The sequence below is a fragment of the Cannabis sativa genome, chromosome 4 (assembly GCF_029168945.1).
Source record: "Cannabis sativa cultivar Pink pepper isolate KNU-18-1 chromosome 4, ASM2916894v1, whole genome shotgun sequence".
In the NCBI taxonomy this organism is placed as follows: domain Eukaryota; kingdom Viridiplantae; phylum Streptophyta; class Magnoliopsida; order Rosales; family Cannabaceae; genus Cannabis; species Cannabis sativa.
In genome coordinates, this window is record NC_083604.1 from 80818755 (window position 1) to 80839739 (window position 20985).

Genomic DNA, 20985 nt, shown 5'->3' on the forward strand with positions numbered 1-20985 from the left:
GGTTGAAGACGGCTTATATTGTCGTTTTCAGCAATAAATATATAAAACGACAGCAATCGTAAAAACGACAATGACAGTAAAAACGACAACAATTGTAAAAACGACAATAATCGTAAAAACGAAAATAATCGTAAAAAACGACAATAATAGTAAAAAACGACAGCAATCTTAAAAACGACAATAATCATACGAAACAACAACAATTGTAAAAAAACGACAATAATAGTAAAAAACGACAATAATCGTAAAAACCACAATAATAGTAAAAAACGACAATAATTGTAAAAAACGACAATAATAGTAAAACGACAATAATCGTAAAAACGAAAATAATAGTAAAATAACAATAATCGTAAAAAACGACAACAGTTGTAAAAACGACAATAATCGTAAAACGACAACAATCATAAAACGACAATAAACGTGAAAAACGACAACCGTCAGAAAAACGACAATAATCGTAAAAAACGCCAAATTTTAAAAACGACAATAATCGTAAAAAACGACAACAGTCGTAAAAACGACAATGATTAGAAATAATGGCAACAATTAAATGAAACGAAACTCATGAAACCGGCGATTTATGAAATGATAATAATTTAAAGAAACGACAGTCATTTTTAAAAATGGATAAAATTTTTTATAAAACGACAAAATTTACAAAGCAGCAATAGTTAAAGGAACACGACAACATTTACAACAAAAGACAAGATTGCTCATTCAATATATTTATACTTTCTACTTTTTATAAGAAATTGGGATTTAACCTTTGTTAAAAACTAGTTAAAAGTGCACAAACTTTTTTTTTTCATCAATATTACTTAATTCTAAAATGAGATGATATTTTTTGAATAATTAACGATTTTTATTATAATTATTAAACTAAAATATGTGTGATGCAGTATGACATTTAATAATAACAAGAAGAAAATTTGATTTTTTATGCTTACATTTGGTTAAAAAAAAATTCCTAAACAAATAATAACTAATATTTGTAGGATATGATAACTTTTATGATATCCCTAAAATACCTCCCATTTACATCAGCCCCATTTACACAATCGGACCCCACATCGAACACAATCGGATCCCATATCGGACCACCATCAGACCCATCGGACCATATTTGCTACCAATTTTTTTTTTATGTTTTTATATATATATAAAAAAAATAGCATCAGGTGACCATCGGACTACTATAGAACCCCATCGAACCAGATCTGCTACCAATTTTATTTATTTATTTATTTATTTTTTATGTTTTTGTACATACAAAAGTAGCATCAGGTGACCATCGGACTACCAATTTTTTATTATTATTATTATTTTTATGTTTTTGCACTAAAAAAAGTATGGAAAAATTGAGAGGGGTATTTTTGAGTTTTAAATAAAGTGGTCATATATTTTTAATGGTGATATGTATTAGTTTAGGGATAAAATATTAGGTATATGTAAGTATAGAAAATCAAATTTCCCTAACAAGATGACATTTTATTATTATATTTTAAATTATATATAAGAAATAAATTATGTATTTTAATAATAATAATTAATTAATAAAATTATATTAAAATTTTAATTTTACTATTAAAAAATTTGTGACTAAAATACTTAAAATATCACATTTATTGGTAATAAATTATGGAATTCAAAAAATAGTAGCATAAATTTTCAAATTTCTAAACTTAACAGTTTTATAATATAATTGGTACCTAATTTATTGGTCTTGAATAGAAACCAAGCCAAAGAATAAGAAGAAGACAATTTTGAGTTTGGGTTTGATTCATTTATACTTTAATTTTTATTCTGATGTATGCGTTAAGTTCTGGTTTTGAATTTTATTGTGTGTATTTTTAATGTTTGAGTTTTACTGTTTTATTGAGCTTCTATTGTTTGAGTTTGTGTTTATGAGATGTGTTTTTTTATTTATTTTTTATTTTTATAGATTTTGAGAACTTAAAATTTGATGTTATTTCTATTGATTATTGAGATTGAGAGTTTGATTTTTTATACGGAAATTAAAATTTGCTTTTTCGTTTCATTAATTGAAAATATTAGTAGAAAGTTTATGGAATGAGAATTTTAAATATATGAAAATAGAATTGAAAGATAGCATTTGAGTCGAGAATTAAAGTTTATTGTTAATCTACTTACAAAAAAAAAATTATTGTTAATCTGTAAAGATAATATGGCTGGAAGAATATGAAAAAATTAATTTTTATTTCATTTAATATATAATGTTTTTTCTTTTTTGAATAATATGAATTTATTTTAATTAATTTTTTTAAAAGATTTATTAGTTCGGCCAATACTATATTTACACGTGGCACTTTATTGATCAACTAACAAAACGTTAAATTATGTGTTAAGATTATAAATTTGAGGATATCAATAAGAACTACAATGATGACATTAACTTTATATGATCGGGATATAAAAATAATACATTATGAAAAATTTAGATTCACAATCTCATACCTGTTTTTTTTTGTTCAATTCATAATATTTTGATTCATAATAAATTCTTTCTATATAAAAAAAAAAGCACTATTCCCATATTAATAAACTTCACACATATATAATTATGAATATGTACAGATATAAATAATTTAATATTAGTTATTTAGTTTATATTTATTATTATATGTTATTTAATTTATGATAGATATTTCTATAGAAAATTTATTAAAATAATAGTAAATATCAATTTGTAAATTTATGCTATAATAAAATATTAAAAATAAGGAAATTAAAGAGAAAAAAATGAGCTTTTGAGAGATTTTAAAGTGACATGTCACGTCTCATTTCTCTCTATATCTACATTGATATATTGATGATTAGACACACTAATAGTACTAGAATCACCTTAATATAAAATCTAAAAGAATTTTAATGCTTAATTTTTCTTTTACATGTAAATAATCTTGTATAAGATTAATAAATTAACACAACTTTCAAACACTAAATTATTACTAAAGCTCTCCTAGAAAGAAATATCATTGGATATACTATTTAATAAATTAAAGACTTTTGGAAGAAAAAACAAAAAGATCATCAAAAAAATTTAAATAAAGTCATATATTTATATTATAACAAGTAAAAAAGAGAAAAGAATTTAAGCATTATCCACCAATCACAATTCACAACTCTAAATTTATTATTATTATTTATTTATTTTTTTGAGAAAACTCTAAAAAGATATTTATAAAACGAGAAAAAGGAAAAATATATATAAAAAAGGAAAGTAAAGGAGTTAAAATAAAAATGAGTTAATATTTGTAATCTCATATTATCCAAAAGGTATGGATATGGTAACCACGTGGCAGAACCCTAGTGGAGGAAACGATTCACAGCCAGAATTTTGGAGATCAGATAATTCCACCAGAAATTTCAGTCCTTTCTATCTTCTTCTTCTTTTGATTTCATTTTTTTTTTGCCCTAAATTATTTTGTTCAGAAAAATTAAAAATAAAAATTGAGTCTTGAACCAAAAAGCTTAGCTAGAGTTAGTGATCATGGCTAGTATGGCGTCGGCTGCCTCAGGTTTCGTATTGACTCCCAACGTCGCCACCACCACCACCACCGGCGCCGTCAATTCCAGTCGGAACAGCGTTTCATTTTTCTACCTAAAGAACAACGCCGCCAACAACAACACCAACAGCAGAGCCAATTCTAGACTTGTTGTTAGAGCCGCCGAGGAAGGAGCTGCGCCGCCAGCAGCCACCAAGACAGCACCTGAAGGTGGTGAAGCCCCTAAGCCTAAGCCTCCACCGATTGGACCCAAGAGAGGAACAAAGGTTAGGTTTTTACTCATATTTTCCCAAGATTTGATTTTTCACTATAAAATCCTTAAATAAAGATTATTAATTTATGAAATTAAATAAATTAGGATGATGGGTGTTAGTTAATATAGTTTAGTTTTTAACTCTACCGTTAATTCTGTTACACTTGTGTAATAATTCATTGACTTAAGTACTGAGTTTTCTCATATATATTTATGAGAGAAATCCCAGTTCATTGAAATGGGCAGTTCATAATTTCAAGCTTTCTTTTTAATGGTTTGATTTATGTGTATACACAGGTTAGGATTCTTAGAAGGGAATCCTACTGGTACAAGGATGTTGGGAATGTTGTAGCTGTTGACCAGGTTAGCTCACACAGTTTTATCTTAACTGAATAAATTAAGTGTTTCATTATATTAATTATGAAGTTAATGAAATTGTGTTATGTTTGTTTGACAAAATAAACAGGACCCAAAGACACGTTACCCAGTTGTGGTTCGATTCAGCAAGGTTAACTATGCCAGTGTATCTACAAATAACTATGCATTGGATGAGATTGAAGAAGTTAAATGATTTTAGTGTTTTTCCAATGTAAATTGTTATTATTATCATTATTGTAATTCTCACTTCTCTCTTTGCTCTATATTTTCTAGTCTTTTTTCTTCTTCCTCTAAGGAATGTGTATCATACTGTGATTTGTTTCTTCTTCTTCTCTTTCTCCCAAGTTAATGAGAATATTTCTTACCATCCAATTCAGGAGAGTCTTAGCTTAATTTTATTGATTGTAAAAACTATACAAAATCTATATTTTAACACAAGTGAAGAAACTCTAATTTATAGCACTTTCTTCAAAACCAAGTAAACAGGGCAACATAACAGCTTCTTCTTCTGCTATGTATTACTCTGATGCATTAGTTTGAAAAACATGTATCTAATCCATTGAAGAAGGCAATGGTATATCAAAAATTATGATTGGACTCTTTGTTTTATTAAATAATGAAACATATTATTACTTCGAAACCTGGGCTTAAAATGTTATGAGTAGGAGGTGTTATGACCAGGTTGTTTGCATTTCTTTTAAGTTAAAAAAAATTGAGGATTCGATCGGTAACACAACGTCCAAAATAATATTTACTCAGATTTATATTAACAAAACATACAAAAATGATCATATCTTTCTTGAGGTTTATGCTGCTAGAGATACATTGTACACCAAACAAGATTAGTAAGCTGTATTTATCTATATTGAAAATGTATTGACTATGAAGCTGAATAACAGTAACTTGTCAAGGTATGTAGAATCAAATGTAAGGATGGATAATAAGAGCCCTCTTATTGGCCAAATTGGTGAAAACCATGTATACATAAAGGTGTGTATGTGAGCCAAAAATCTCTGCTTTGCTTGAATATTCTGCACAAATTATCAAAACAGAAATTGAAGAAGATAATAGGAGAGAATCTGCTATAAAGGGTGTTCCCCCAACCAATGATTACATGGTTTAACTTAATCGAAAAGCATAGAGAACTAACCTGTGTAAACACCAAAAAGAATAAGAACATATTTTTTGTCAAAGGACTCTTCCATCCATTCCATCAAGGAGACCTGACCATAATCCTTTCACTGGAGGTAACTGTGCTACAAAAGCATTCCAAGGTGGGTAACCGACGCCACTCCCACGAACTCGACCGTCTAGTCGTAGAGATAAGTACCTGTAGAAATCCCAAAAGACAGAAAGAAAGAAAGAAAGGAAAAACTATGATGATGATCAGTTCCTATGTGTTGAAAAGTGTTAATTACTGGAATAAACTAACTTAACTGTTCTACTTTTATTGTTAATATAGTTAGAATGTGTTGTAATATCTTTAGTCACTCAAAGAAAGAGAAAGCGAGAGACTCCATTGTATGAACTGCTCAATTCATCATTGTTTGGTAAAGGGGAAAAAGTGAGAGGAAAGAAACCTTTGCAGAGAAAAGTGAAGAGAAAGGAAAAACAAAGAAAATGGATGTTTGGTATGAGAGAAAAGAGAATGGAAAAAATTGACAATCTCACCAAAATCATAATAAAAATGAAAGGAAATCTTTTTCAAATTAATGAGAAGACTAAATTACTAATATATTCTTACTCACAAAAGTCATAGAAAAATTGAAGAACTTTCTTTTCCCTCTTAGAAATTTTCTTTCCCTCCATTTTTTTTTTCCTTTTCTACCAAACATAATGTAACCATTAAATGGAAGTTCAAAGACAGCTTAGGCCCTTCTTGGCCGAACCTCTATAAATTCTGTTGTTCATTTCGGGTTTAAGTTATTTCGAAAAAATGAAAAAACAAACAAACACTTACACAGGAGAGTCAGGGGAGACATTAGCCATCTTCTTCTGCTCATCTAACCACCTAACAATACACATAACAAAATAGAAAGAAAAACAAAACAAAATGAGAGCAACAAACAAAAATCAACAACAGCAAAATCGATTACCTTTTTACTTACTCAGACCATGCAGACACATCAAAAGTTCTCAGCTGCCATAGCCTCTTCCTGTTAGGAATAGTAACTTCATTTTCATTGCTCTCTTCAAACTCAAAACTAGGCACATTCCCGTCGCTACAAAATGGCACAATGAGCACTCCACGTTCCAAAAGCCCTTCGGTGAAAGGCTGGCTCAGTCTAAAAGACTCAGTGAGATAAGACTCGGGTCCAGCACATATCACAAGCCTAGCAATGCCTCTCAATGAGCTTAGAGGAATCACTCTCTTCTCGTCCACTCTCAGTTTCAGATTAGAAAGGCTTTCCTCTCGGGACAGCCTAGCCAACTGTAGATTTTTGGCATTGTTTTCTCTTGAATAAAGGAAAGCAAAGACTAGTACTGCTCCCAAATCTATGGCCAGACCCTTTGAGATTTCGGTCACTTCTGCTGCTCTAGAAGGGTTTGTTAACGCGCCTATCAACTGGGTTGTCGCTATGAGTCCTCCTAGACCAGCACTGGCCATGAAAGCTATGTAGAAGAACATTCGAACTGAGCGAAACGGGGTGAGGACTTCACTTCTTATTCTTGCTGTGGAACTGTCAAAACACAACTGAAAATTATGATCAAAGCCCAGTTGAGTAATGTCTCAACTATTAGCTAAGCTTCTGCTTTTGCTTATAGCTATAAAACATAAGATAACTAAAAAGTTTAGTTTTTTTTCTTCCTTTTTTAGTGGAATTATGTATATGATTTCAATTCCTAGCTTCTCCAAATATGTATATTATGAAATTAAAAAGTGATTTTTTTTCTTTTCTATCCTAACACATTGGTGTAAACTTATAGAAACTAAGCCATATAGAAACATTCAACAAAATAATTAATGAATAATTTGATCGTACAATCTAGTTTAAACATTAGAACACCTTATTAGATTGTATTGTATAGTATTATTATATTGAATTGTATTATATGTGATCTTTTAATATGCTATTATATTTGTTATTGTATATGCATATAACATATATTACATAAATAAAAATATGATATGCTAAACATAATTTAATACAATAAAAATGGGTTCAGCTCTAACTCTCTATCTACATTGTAAAACTCAGTGAAAACTAATTAGACTTATTATGTTACAATTAAAATGAATTAACTGATATTATTGCATTTTGACAAACATATTAAAATTCTTGAGTATTAAACTTCTTAAATAAAACCCCCATTTCTTGTTTTTCTTGAATAATTTCATTAAGATAGAAAAAAACCCAATAAGCAAGAGAAAGTGAAAGAACCTTATTTCAGAAGATGAGGTTGGTTTATCAGTAGCAGAACAAGTAATAGTTGAAAAAGCTAGCTTTGGATTTGGTGGATTGGTAGAAGGGAATAAAAGAAATTTTGATTTTTGGTTGAGAATTTGGGTGCAAATTTTGGAATTGTGGAATTTGTTGTTGTGGGTGGGAGTAATGTTTGGAGGTCTGGCAATGTTGAACAGAGCAGCCACTGCAGAAGCCATGGCTACTGTTATATGAAGTTCTGAGCTTTTTTTTGGTTATTTTTTCTACAAATGAAGCTCTGTGTTTGTTTGTTTGGCAGTGAATCCCATGTTTGGATGATCAGAAAATTGCCACGTTTTATAGCTGCCACCTCCCAAAAGATAGTAACTAGTAACTAGTAACAAGAGTACTAATAACAACCTTTTTCATTTTTTTCTCTTCTTTTGGAATGTCGTTTTATATGTTGTCAGCCATTAAAACGACACGAGAAGCTATTAAAAAAACAAAAACAAAACATTTAAACGACACGCACAACAGAAACAAGTACATGACTTACCAGTAATATCTATTTTAAATGATTTGGATAAATATTATTTTAGACTCTGAATTTTATAAAAATTACTGATTAAACATTCTGTTTTGTTAAATGATAAAATGAACCTTATATTTTCCAAAATAGTAAAAATATGATTCTAAACTCAATTTTCGATCATTTTTTTTAATATAACTAACTTGAAGACAATTTCTAATACGAATAGATACAAAAAATGTAACCAACTTGTCATATTATTTGTAGATCAGATTATTATGAAATTTTATTTTGATAAAAAATCAGTTTAGGATCCTATATTTGTACTATTAGAAAATATAAGGTTTATTTTGTCATTTAACAAAACAGAATGTCCAATTGGTAACTTTTACAAAATACCTGGTCCAGAATAGTATTTACCCGATTTGAGATTGCCATGAAGAAAATAAATTAATTGGTTAATTTTATTAAAGTTAATGAAATTTCCAGGTAAATTAGACATAGTTTATTATATTTCATTTAAAATATAAATCGTGATATTAGGGGTGTTCATCCGATCCAATCCGCACTTTTTTGGTCAAACAACATTCAATCCGCACTAAGTGCGGATTTCATATTTTGGATCCAATCCGATCCGCATAAGAGTTTAAATCCAATCCAATCCAATCCGCAATAGTACGGATTGGATTGGTTATTTTGGATCGGTTATTTTTTTAATAATAAATTATTTAATATTTCATAAAAAAAAAATTAAAAAAAGACTATTTTTTCTTAATCTCCAATAATAATCTATTTCCATCCTATTTATATACAAATTAAACCAATATACATATATATATATCAATATATATATACTTATCTTTAGATTTACACTAAAATATATATGTATCTAATTACTAAAATAAATAAGCTAGTATATATATTTTTAAACTTTATGTGTATGTGTCTATGTAAATAAGAATTATTTTTCTTGTATTTTTTATTACAAAATAAATAAAATACACCAACTCAATATATTACTAAAAAAGATTAAGAAATTAAAAGTTTGTGTCCTTTTTTAATTAATATATATTACATATTATGGTTTTTTTAAAAATATATATAATTAAGTGCGAATTGGATTGGATCGGTTACTTTTTGAGGTCAAACAACATCCAATCCGCACAAGTGCGGATTTTAGATTTTTCAATCCAATCCAATCCGCACAAGTGCGGATATCCGCATTTTGCAGATTGGATTGGATTGGATCGTGTAGATTGGATTGGATCGGATACTTTGTGAACACCCCTACGTGATATAATAAAAAATAATAAAAGATTTGCTCAACAAAATGATTTATAAAAAAATTGAAAGAATTTTATTCCTAAACTCAATCAGTAATACTTTTACAGTCCACTTCTTTACCATGTTATGAGTGAAAGGAAAAATGTAAAGACTACTATTAAAGTAGCTTAAGCAAGACTTACTATTATCTATGAAAATTATGTCCTCGATGTTTAAAAAAGAATTATTCAATTATTGTTCACTAATAATAGTAGAATTACTGCTGCAGTATCTATTTTAAAGGATATAGTATTGCTCTAAAGAAAATGAATTAATTGGTTAATTTTTTTTGAAAGGTTAATAAAATTTTCATTAATATGTAAATTAGACATAATTCTATTATTTGCAGATTTTGCTTATCAAGCTATTTAAGAGAAGGAAAAAAAACCCCAACATCTTCAATTAAATGACCTACGAGTACTACCAATGATATGTTGCACCTTTAGATTGATGCATTTTAATTAGAAAACATAAAAATCATTATTAAATTGCACTATATTTCATAACACCATAAAAGTATCCTTAGCAATATTCTATTTCTTAGTCAACAACTCAAGAAGATAGCTTCTATTTTTTTTTTATTAAAAAAAATCCTTATCTTTTGATTTGAATTTAGAGTGCATGTATAGTCAATAACAAGATTATATTTAAATGTGGCCTTTGATAATGAGTAGTTTCCCTATAAATACCAACCAAATTAAGACAATTTCATTAATCCAAAAGGGGTTAAGAAATGGAAGAAGTGAAGCTACTTGGAGCTTGGCCTAGCCCATTTTGTTACAGAATTATATGGGCTCTGAAACTAAAGGGTATTGATTATGAATATGTAGAAGAAGATCTTTTCAACAAGAGTGATCTTCTTTTACATTATAACCCAATTCACAAGAAGATTCCAGTGTTAGTTCATAATGGAAAACCAATATCAGAATCAACTGTTATACTTGAGTACATTGAAGAGACTTGGCCACACAATCCATTGATTTTAAATGATGATCCTTATGAGAAGGCTAAGGCTCGGTTTTGGACAAAGTTCATAGACGAAAAGGTAACAAAAGATTATAATTAGTGTAATATTTTGGTGCATAATAGTTTATAATAATTTCCATATCGGGTTATGTAGGAACCAATCTTTTTTGCCTTCTTTCAAAGTGTGGGGGAAGAACAAGAGAAGGCGACGAAAGAAGCGAAAAAAGTGTTGAAAGTGATTGAAGATTATGGTGTTGGGGAGAGTAGAAAATTCTTAGGAGGTGAGAAAGTAGGGATGGCAGATTTGGCCTTGGGATGGATATCTGGTTGGCTTGAAGGGATGGAAGAAGCACTTGGTGTGAAGCTCTTAGAGCCTCAAAGCTTTCCTATGTTAATGGCTTGGATCAAGAATTTTAGAGATGTTCCACAAATCAGAGACAACTTTCCTGATAGAGATCAGTTGTTAATCTATTTTAAAGGCCTAAGAGAAAGGTTTATTGTTCAAGCAACTATGTGAAAAACAGCAATAATAATAGATGCAATTTGGGTTGATGTAATGTAAAATGAAAAAGTTGAAGATTTGGTATAGAGGAAAGAAAATTGGAGAGATAGAGAGAGTATATTTCCTTCATAGTTGTTTGGAATGTAAGTATTGTAAAATTACTATTGTACCCTCAAGTTAATAATATAAATTTTGTGTAAGAAATGACAATTTAGTAATTTCATATTCCTATACAATTATAAAACGTTTCCTTTTCCAACTCTTCTCTTCCCATTTTAGAGAGGTCCCACTTAAAAATTTTCCCCTCATTTTTCTCTTCTTTCCTATTTCCTTTCCTACCAAACATCCAATTTTTGGTGCTCTCTATTTTCTCTTCTAAAATTTCTTTCCTTTAACTTTTTCTTCCATACCAAACATAGGATTAATGACAATTCCAAGTTCCAACAACAATTTTGAGACATGGTCAAAGTTTTGGGAAAAAAATATGATATGTTTATGTGATCATGATTCATGCAATTATTGTACACTAGCAGCCAAATTTGATTGCAATTTAAAATAAGCATTTTTCTTTCTCACGTAACTTCTAGGAAAGTAGTTGAAATCAAAGCAAAACAGACCAACCAAGCATTAAAAAACTCACCTGAATAGGAAGGAAGAGAGAGAGCTAAAGCTGATCAAAAATGGAGGAAGTGAAGGTAGTGGGATTCTGGGGTAGTCCATATGTTTACAGGGTTATCTGGGCTCTAAAACTTAAGGGAATCGAGTTTGAATATATCGAAGAAGATTTATCTAACAAGAGCAAATTGCTTCTACAGCTTAACCCTTTACATAAGAAAGTTCCAGTTTTCATTCATGGTGGAAAATCATTTGCAGAGTCTCTTGTTATTCTTGAATATATTGATGAGATGTGGCCTCAAAATCCTCTGCTGCTACCGGATGATCCTAACGAAAGAGCCATCGCCCGGTTTTGGATGAAGTATGTAGATGATCAGGTAAACTACTGTATGTATAAGCTCTGTGTGTGTGTGTTTTTATTAGACTTGACTGGTGTGACTGTGACTGACTAAAAAACTCTTTGTGTAATTTAGAGAGAGCAATTTCTTAGGTTTTGGAAGACAACAGGAGAAGAGCAAGAAAAAGCTACCAGAGACGTCCGAAATGTTCTAAGAATCTTGGAAGAGAATGGCCTTGGTGACAAGAAGTTTTTCGGGGGCAACGACATAGGAATGGCTGACTTAGCCTTTGGGTTGATAGCTTTATGGATTGAAGTACTGGAAGAGGCAGCAGGTGTTAAAATACTTGAACACAACAGCTTACCTCGGTTAATGGCTTGGATTGAAAACTTCAACAATGTTGATGTCATCAAAGAAAATCACCCTGATCGTCCTCAGTTGTTAGAGTATCTCAAAGGCCTTAGAGAGAAGTATCTTTCACAGCCTACATCATAAACAATTATAATGATCACAATGTATTGTTAGTGTTATCTTTATGTATTTCTACTTGATCTTATGTTTTATTATATAATAATAATAACAGATTTTCGCCTGCTTCATCTTTCTGTTAGTTTCACATAATCACAAGCTAAACATCTGCAAGAGTAAAGGTAAACAAATACACATTTTCTCATTATATCAAATGGGATTTATCATTTTATTATGAACAAATCAAGCCAATAAGGTTCTAACTGTGTTCTTATATGAAACATAAAGCTACAAATGTGCAAGTTTGGAGTCATATTGCAAGGCCATTGAAATCTCTAAACAAAAATTTGGTCAGCAAGCTAGCTTTGTGCCTTTTTATTTTTGATTTCTACTAGCAAAGGTTCAAGTTCTCCCTTCCTGTGAAGCTTCACAGTCTCTGCATAGGAAATAAGCATCAACACAAATTAAATATATATTAGAAAGGCAAAACATTAAGGGAAGAAAAATGTTAATCATACAAGGCCAAAGGTTTTCTAAATAATATAATTTTTTCCTAACAAACTAAGAGAGGCTTTTGGGTAGAATATTAGTGTTTGCAAATAAAAGAAAACAAAATAGGAAGAAGCTGTACCTGAACAGCCACCAATGTGTTTGCCCCCTGTTCATGAATTGAAAAGAAAAAAAAGGATTGAGCTTTCAGTCTCACTAAACATCAATTCAAATATAACATGGTATTGCAACTTAAGGAAAGCAAAATCAGTGTGCTTAAAGTTGAAAATGCACTGATTTTCTGTTCTAAAAGTGGACTTCATGATAGAAAATAACCTCAAAAAAGGGGTCAAATTGAAAGGCCAGCTTTAACAATAACAGCCACACAGAAAAATCAAGCATACTGGCTAGTGGTTTAACAATCAAGATGTATTTATATTGCCAATACTGTGCATCTGAAAATGGGAATTCTTTTTGCTTTTTGGACATGTGAACCCAAGTCAATGCTATAATGAAACAAATCCTAATGGAGAACAGTCTACCATGGCTCAATGAAGGAGGGAAAGGGAAAGGCATTTCTCATCTTTTGTGCAAATAATATTTCAAGATGTTCTCAGGTAGTTATCAAAAGCATTGAAAGGTCTTACTTACCAACGAAAACATTAGGTACAGTATGCTGTCCTGTAAGCCTCTCCAAAAGTTTCTGTAACTGTGGTCCATGGGCACCTGAGGGAGTAGAATACAAGTTCAAATAAAAAAAGAAACCATGAAACATAAGAAGAGAAACTACTGCCTCAGAAAGTGAATCACCAAAAATTTCAATTCACATATGAATAAGCAACAAGGTGTACATGGAATATCTAACTATTAAGAACACTTGTTTTTATTAAGAACACCAAAAAGAGCATGCAATGTTGGTGTGTAATCTTTCTTGTTTTGTTGCATTATAATACTCAGATTGGTTGGTGGTTACAATGCAGTTCACCAAGAAAACTATATCATACAATGTTGGTATTCTTGGACTTTCTGTTGTGAGTATTATGATTAATTACACTCCATAAACAATAACAAGTTCTGGTTGATTCTTTTAAATAAGACCAGAATTTCAATTAACACTAATCAACTTCATAATTCAGCAACATAAATTCCTATTGCTTAGAAATAAAGTTATAGAAAAGAGTGAAGCGAAACAATGTTGTTCACCAAGAAAACTAAATCCTACAATGTTGGTATTCTTGGACATTCTCTTATGACTGATTCTAACAGTTATGATTATTCAAGACCAGAATTTCAAGAAACACTAATCAACTTCAGAATTCAACAGCACAAAGTCCTATTGCTTAGAGTTGAAGAGTTATAAACAAGAGAGAAAAGAAACAATGTTGTTCATCGAGAAAACTACATCCTACAATGTTGGTTTATGACTATGATTCTGACAGTTATGATTATTCACACAGTTCCATAAACAATAAACAATTCTTGTTGATTCTTTTATACAAAACCAAAATTTCAAGAAACACTTATCAAATTCATAATTAAAAGAAAAGATACTCACCCAACTCGTCCAATTCTATGACCAGTGGCTCTACACCAAGTTTCTTGAACAGCGTTTTCACCTCAATCGAGTACCTTTAACAACAACAAACAAAAAGAAAAAAAAAAACAACTGAATAAATCATTTCAAATCAAAGATTACATTTTTAAGCATTGCAAGAAGAAATAAAATTTCAAAGGGGGTTTGAAGTTTAAACTTACGAACACCAAGTTTTCGAGTAAATAACAACTGGGTTTTCCTCCAGAGTCTTCCTCACAGTCTCTTCAAGCCGAGAGCCAAAGGAAGAAGAAGAAGACATAGCTTGAACAGAGATGGGTCTGCTGCATCTCCTCGTGCCATGGATGGTCAAAAAGGTTGACCTTGAGCTTGTTCCGGAATAGAAACGGGTGAAAGCAATTGGGCAAACAAAGGAGTTGATTTTAGAAGAAGTGATAGTGCGAGGAGAGTTAAGAGAGAGGGAAATGAAATGGGTGAGATTAGATGAGACCGCCATTGTTGAAGTTGGAAGATTCGAGTGTATCTTCTTCTACAGCTTTCTTGGAATTGTTTCTTTCTTTTGTGACCAATCAATCAACTACCTTTTCATGTAAAATTTTCAGACATGGAAATGGGACTTATTGAGATTTTCGTTACAGAACGATTATTCAGTTACAGAATGTTGGGCCTAATGGGCCCTCAAACTATTGGACTGCCACAAAAATAACCGTCAGAAATTATAGGCAATTTTCAAAAATACCCAAAAACGATGATTACTTTGGTAAAAATCCATATTTTTTTCAAAAAAAATAAGATTATGTAAATTGATTTATTTTTATGTATGGCTGTGATTATTATTTTTAGTACATTTTCCTTGATCTTCCTTATCAATTGATCAATGGGTTGCTGTTTTCCACCCTATAATTGCTCATTTCGATCCCTCCAAATATGGTACACAAGACTTGCTAGAGCAGCAGCCATTACCAACCTTTGGAACCTGGAGCCTTTTAGCCTCTGCATCCATTTAATCACTCTGAAGAGAGTTATATCAGCTGGTCTCCACTATAACCAACTCTTAACTCTCTGCAAACATTACCTGTAGCAGTGAAAAACAAGATGGTCAATTGTTTCTACCTGGTGTCTGCAGCTTATACATGAAGAATCTTCAATGATATTCATTCTGTGCAACCGCTTTCTTGTCTTCAATCTTCCCTGGATAACAAGCCACAAAACAAAACTAGGGGTGAAAATCGGTCGGTTTTTATAATTTTATAACCAACAGGTCGGTTATGGTTTTTATTTTACGAAAACCGTAACCGACCGTTTAGAAATTATAACCGTATAAAACCGACCGTACGGTTTTTGACAGTTTTTGGCAGTTTTGACGGTTTTTTAGTTAAACTATTTTTTTATTTCAAAAACCGAAACCGACCGCCATGTTAAAAAAACTGAAACCGAAACCGACCGCCAAATTCGGTGATGACGTGGAATCAAAAATTCGATTACGGTCTGGTCGATTTGATGGTCAGTTTCAATTTTTCGATTTTTATGAACACTCCTAAACAAAACTATATTTGGTAGAGGCATGTGATTATTATTAAATCAAGCGAATCAAGCGAGCGATTAATTGGTTCAATCTTTTTTTTTTTGTTTCCAATGAAAAAATATTTCAATTGGGTTGAAAGCTATTAATTTAAAATTAATTATTATTAATTTTCTCAAGACATAATTAATTAATTGTTATTAATAAAATTACATAATTTCTTAAAATAATAATAATAATAATTTTTCTCCTATTTTTTTTTTTCGAAGTAAACTTAATAAATATTTTTTAGTTAATTTATTACCATTAAAAAAAAAAGGAAAAAAGAAACCCTAAAACTAATCAGAGTATCGAGCGAGCAATCTTCCAACGGCATCGGCTCCATCACGCCCGGCAGAGCAATCTCCTCTAGTCTTCTCTCCGAAGTTTAGAAGTTGTCCTCTTCAATCTCCATCTCCGATTCCAACAAATAGGTACTGAGAAACATCTTCTTGCGCTTAATCGATTCAACTTTTCTCTCTTGCATAACTCTTTCATTCTTTGATTAATCACATAAATCTGCTTCTATCATTCCTACCTAGGATTTGTAATTACAATATACTTATGTGTACATACATGATCACATTCTTCAATAATTTCTGAGGATTTTCATAATTTGTTTCCGTTGATTCAGGAACGGAGTCTTCACTCTGGAACCTCGATGTCTTATAGAGGTTCAGATGATTTGCCTAGAAAGTTTGGGCGCGGCGGGGACCGTAGAGGCAGAGACTTACCGTATCGAAATGGAAGGCAATCAGAGTCTGAGGAATCGGATGAGGAATTGAAAGGTCTGAACTATGAGGAGTATAGGAGGCTTAAGAGGCAAAAGATGAGGAAGATGTTGAAGAAATGTATTTGGAATGTTACACCTAGTCCTCCTCGGAATGAGAACGAGGATTCGGAATTTGAGGAGAAGGCTGAGGAAATTTCGGATAAGCATCCTGGGGAAATGAGCGATTCAGGCGAGAAGGAGAGACCGAAGTCTGATTCTGAGCGTAAATCTGAGTCGGAATCTGATGATTCGCGATTGAAGAAAAAGAGGAAGAGTTTGGGTAAAAGGCGTAAAAGTAGAAGATCATCTTATAGTAGTAGTGATAGTGAGAGTGAGAGTGAATCTGATGAGGAAGAAGGCGATAGAAGGAGAAGGAAATCAAGAAGTAAGAGGAGTAGGAAACGTAAGAGCAGTAGGAGAAGTAGTAAGAGAAAAAGATCCCGGAGAAAGAGTAGGCGTAGTAGTAATTCGGATGAGAGTGAGAGCGATGATTCTGGTTCTGAAGCGAGTAGCTTTTCAGATGACCACACGAAGTTGAAGAAGGGAAAGAAGTCGTCTAAGTCCTCGCGTTCTAAGCGGATTAAGAAGAAAAGAAGCTCTGATACAGAGAGTGGAAGTTCCCATCATTCAGAGGAGAATTTGGATTCTGAAATTGATGCCAATAGTAAACCAAAGGTGGAGGAGTTAGAGGAAGAAACAGATATGGAGGCCCTGAAATTCAAGGAATTGATTGAAGCGCAGAAGAAGCCTGCTGCATTAGATAACGAACCTATGGTTGGGCCAGCGCCATTGCCAAGAGCTGAAGGGCATATCAGCTATGGTGGTGCACTTAGACCTGGTGAAGGTGATGCCATTGCTCAATATGTTCAGCAAGGGAAGCGTATTCCTCGTAGAGGAGAAGTGGGTCTTTCTGCTGAGGAAATTTCGAAGTTTGAGGATCTTGGGTATGTGATGAGTGGAAGCAGGCATCAAAGAATGAATGCCATTCGTATAAGAAAGGAAAATCAAGTTTATAGTGCTGAGGATAAACGAGCCCTGGCTATGTTTAACTATGAGGAGAAGGCAAAGCGTGAACACAAAGTCATGGCTGATTTGCAGCGGTTAGTTCAGCGCCACATTGGGCAAGACGTTGGTCCTACCCACGATCCTTTTGGTTTGAAGCCATCTGAAGCTTCGGACGATTGACCTCATCATGTTATTGTTATCTAAACTGGTATTTTGTTCGACCTCTCTTTTTATTTGAATGTATTTTAGGTGATATTGAACGTTGCAACTACTTTTGTAAAATTCTTAGCTTGAAATATTTTGTGCATCAGCTATAAAATTATGACAAACTTGGTGTTTCGATTATAATGTTGCGATAACTTATCTAACTGTGCTAAGGAATGAGTTTGTAGCTGGTGGTGAATTTGTATGAAATTATGATAACTAAACTGAGAAAATTTTGTTCCTCAAGCCTTACAGCCCAAGATTAATTTGTAGGAAAGTTGTTGTGTTTTTCAGGCCTGTTTTGTCATTTAACCTTGCTGAGTAAGAATTTGTACTTGATCTGTAAGATTTACAAATTTGGTTACACTTATTACACCCTGTACTTGTCTGTTAAATATTTTTTCTTTGTTGAAAAATTTAAGCTAGTAAAGAGTTATGACCTTATTGAAAGATGTGGAAAATTATATTTCCCTTAGATGGTGGGTGGGATCCTTTCAAAAGAAAAATAGAGATTCATGCTTAGATTAGAAAAATGTATTTATTTAGGCTCATTTAGAGAAATGCTAAAGGTCACTCGTTTTACTTTATAATGATTATAGAAAACCACTAACCACTTATAAGGCGCCACCTCATTGGTGTTGAACATTATAATACCTAAGAGATGCTCTAATAGCAATGCTCTTTTATTTTGGTTAGTAGTAGTAGTTTCATTTCGCACCCAAAAGAGGGTCAGGACTCAGGGGTGTGGATTGCTCCCACAAGATCTTACGTTTGAGTCATTCACAGTTCCCTTAGGTGAATTGTTTATTTGACTTTTAACTAAGCTTATAGGTCATAATCGTGCTCTAATAATAATGCCATCTTTCTGAAGCAGGCTATGTAAGATTTTCTGTCCTTAATTTGGTGTTTTTGGTTTAAGATATCTGATGGTAGGTAGGGACACCGACAATTAAAAGAAGCGGGACTGATTTTCAGACCATAGTTTTTGCTTTCAATTCCTGAAAATCACGAGCGATGATGCAGTTAGTTGGTGCCCTCCTCCCTCCAAAGGATTACATTTTTATCAACTGTGATGCCAAGTTGCGATAACTTGGGGGAAAGTGGGGTAGTTTAGCTTCAAAAACTGGTTCCTTTCTTTGGAGGCTCTTGCTCTTGCGATCAGGGAAAAAGGTTATTTTCAAACTACAGCAATGAGTCGAATGACATCTCAAAGGTCAAATGCACTAATTCTAGAACTCTTGTTTGAGAATTGGTTTCAAATGATATTAAGATAGATAGATCCTTTCTTTTTGTAATTTGTCATAAGATTTTTCATTCCCCTAATAGGGTGGCTCACACTTGAAATGTCTATAGTCAAAAATTGTATTATGAAACACAAAACAATGTTTGTTTAAACATGAAAATTGGGGGTGTTAGTTCGGACCTTAGAATAGCAGGTTGGTTTTGTCTCACTCATAAAGGACTCCTATAATTGGATTAGATGGAATTAATGAATTCATTCATTGGCTTAAGAAGAATTATTATTTCTCTTATGAATTTCTTTCTTATTAATCTCAGTCTCATGCATATCAAGTTGGTATGGATTGTGAATCAATTCTTCTCTTGTGATGACTAGCAAAGTTTCAGAAGTCTTTTCTTTTCTATCCTAGTTAGTGAAAATGTGACACTTCTTTTAAAAGAAAGAACTACCTACTTGACAACCAAAATTCCCCATTTAACAATTACACCATGTTTGATACATAAAGGAAATAGGGGAGAGTAAGAAAATATAGGTAAGAATTAAAAAGATTAAAATAAATGTTTATTTGCTAAATTGATTTATTGTAAGATTATACATACATTGTCTTAAAAAAATCAATCTACCTATATCTATATATAAACTAGAGTCTTTTCAAGGTGGTTATTATTATATTAGTGATTGATTAATTTATTCTTGCTATTAGTTGTAATTTTTTATTTTATCAAAATATTAAAAATTTGTAAATTATTCTATAAAAAAATGTACATATGAGTAGCTTCACTTTTTTTTTGTAAGATGTGTAATAATAATTAAGACAAAATTATTTTAAATTTTAATAATTTTTAAATATATTTTGTAACATGAGTATCAAATTTACTATTTTTCCTTTTAACCTTATGCTATTAAATAATAAAACAAGTAAATTTTTTTGAAAGGGCCCATTGAATAAGGAGCTTACTTTTTTTTTTCTCAAACAATCACCGCTCAATAACCCGCTTAAACCAAATCAAAAAATCCGATAAAAACTATAAAATGAAAAATCGGATGAAAATAACTCACCCAATTAGTATATTGGGCAGGTTGAAGATAAAACCAATACACACAATGAACCTAAACTAACTCAATTAAGGTTTTTTTTATTGTTATTATATGCAATATAATTTATGTACATAATTAAAAATATATAGAAAGTTTAAATTATATTTGTGTGTTAGTAGTTTATTTGAACTTTGAATTTAAACTATATTTGTCTCTTTATCAAATTAATTAAAATATAAAATTGATTTTGAAAAAAAAAATTGTAGTTAGTTTAGGTGGATTAACGTGACCAAACCGGCAAACTTAGGATTTTTTTTCTTCTATATTTGCACTTAGATTTTTAAAACCTATTTTTTTTATTAGGTTGAATAAATTATATTATAAACTAATAAAACTAACCGAATAAAATGAGAAAGACCTACCTTTAATTCAAGTAAAACTTCTTTTTTCCTAAAGACAATGTTGCTTATTATATAATTTGTCGTTTACTTTTACTGATTCTTTGTTTGCTATTTTCAAAGAAATAGTGCATATATATGTGTCAGGTGTCGTAATTAAATATAATGGTTACAGTAATGAGATAACTATTACGATCATATTTGACTTATTTTGTAATGGACATTATAATTATTTTTCATTTGGTTTTATATAAAAATAAAATTGAATAATTAATATAATGACCAAAATGTCCTTATTTTTTTTTTGTTGTCAATTACATTTGATAAAGAAGTAAGAGAGAAAGGGTAAACATTTTTTTTTGTAATATATTAGTAATTGTAATCCTCATTCATGAGTCATACCCATATAATATTTCATGAGTGATTTAATACTCATTACAATATAAAATAATTACAAAA

The 20985-nt window shown here is 31.2% G+C and overlaps 6 protein-coding genes across 8 annotated transcripts; 4 read left to right on the forward strand and 2 right to left on the reverse strand.

The window, feature by feature from the left end:
* Positions 1 to 3322: 3322 nt before the first annotated feature.
* LOC115714669 (photosystem I reaction center subunit IV, chloroplastic) lies at positions 3323 to 4533 on the forward strand. The gene is made up of 3 exons (XM_030643419.2): positions 3323 to 3796; positions 4081 to 4146; positions 4250 to 4533. Exons 1-3 carry the CDS (start codon positions 3515 to 3517, stop codon positions 4352 to 4354), a joined length of 453 nt encoding a protein of 150 aa, XP_030499279.2. The 5' UTR covers positions 3323 to 3514; the 3' UTR covers positions 4355 to 4533.
* A 358-nt stretch (positions 4534 to 4891) lies between these two features.
* On the reverse strand, positions 4892 to 8035 carry LOC115715199 (protein LOW PSII ACCUMULATION 1, chloroplastic). Of its 2 annotated transcripts, XM_030644029.2 has the most exons (5): positions 7545 to 8035; positions 6270 to 6842; positions 6122 to 6172; positions 5312 to 5491; positions 4892 to 5192 (listed from the first exon to the last, which is right to left on the reverse strand). In XM_030644029.2, the coding sequence occupies exons 1-4, from the start codon at positions 7763 to 7765 to the stop codon at positions 5350 to 5352; spliced, it is 987 nt and encodes a 328-aa protein (XP_030499889.2). In that variant the 5' UTR covers positions 7766 to 8035; the 3' UTR covers positions 4892 to 5192; positions 5312 to 5349. The 2 variants fall into 2 exon arrangements, with proteins under 2 accessions (XP_030499889.2, XP_060970970.1); XM_061114987.1 differs by having other exon boundaries at positions 4892 to 5491; positions 7545 to 7877.
* Positions 8036 to 10078: 2043 nt separating this feature from the next.
* LOC115714818 (probable glutathione S-transferase) lies at positions 10079 to 11064 on the forward strand. Its single transcript, XM_030643584.2, has 2 exons — positions 10079 to 10423; positions 10499 to 11064. The coding sequence occupies exons 1-2, from the start codon at positions 10112 to 10114 to the stop codon at positions 10859 to 10861; spliced, it is 675 nt and encodes a 224-aa protein (XP_030499444.2). The 5' UTR covers positions 10079 to 10111; the 3' UTR covers positions 10862 to 11064.
* Positions 11065 to 11425: 361 nt separating this feature from the next.
* LOC115714819 (probable glutathione S-transferase) lies at positions 11426 to 12398 on the forward strand. Its single transcript, XM_061114988.1, has 2 exons — positions 11426 to 11838; positions 11935 to 12398. The coding sequence occupies exons 1-2, from the start codon at positions 11527 to 11529 to the stop codon at positions 12292 to 12294; spliced, it is 672 nt and encodes a 223-aa protein (XP_060970971.1). The 5' UTR covers positions 11426 to 11526; the 3' UTR covers positions 12295 to 12398.
* A 52-nt stretch (positions 12399 to 12450) lies between these two features.
* LOC115714820 (monothiol glutaredoxin-S10) lies at positions 12451 to 14922 on the reverse strand. The gene is made up of 5 exons (XM_030643586.2): positions 14512 to 14922; positions 14312 to 14385; positions 13408 to 13482; positions 12899 to 12925; positions 12451 to 12703 (listed from the first exon to the last, which is right to left on the reverse strand). Exons 1-5 carry the CDS (start codon positions 14802 to 14804, stop codon positions 12627 to 12629), a joined length of 546 nt encoding a protein of 181 aa, XP_030499446.2. The 5' UTR covers positions 14805 to 14922; the 3' UTR covers positions 12451 to 12626.
* A 1200-nt stretch (positions 14923 to 16122) lies between these two features.
* On the forward strand, positions 16123 to 19367 carry LOC115712558 (uncharacterized). Of its 2 annotated transcripts, none has more exons than XM_030640858.2 (3): positions 16123 to 16303; positions 16504 to 17854; positions 18725 to 19367. In XM_030640858.2, the coding sequence occupies exon 2, from the start codon at positions 16531 to 16533 to the stop codon at positions 17824 to 17826; it is 1296 nt and encodes a 431-aa protein (XP_030496718.2). In that variant the 5' UTR covers positions 16123 to 16303; positions 16504 to 16530; the 3' UTR covers positions 17827 to 17854; positions 18725 to 19367. The 2 variants fall into 2 exon arrangements, with proteins under 2 accessions (XP_030496718.2, XP_030496717.2); XM_030640857.2 differs by having other exon boundaries at positions 18770 to 19367.
* The last annotated feature ends 1618 nt before the right edge of the window (positions 19368 to 20985 follow it).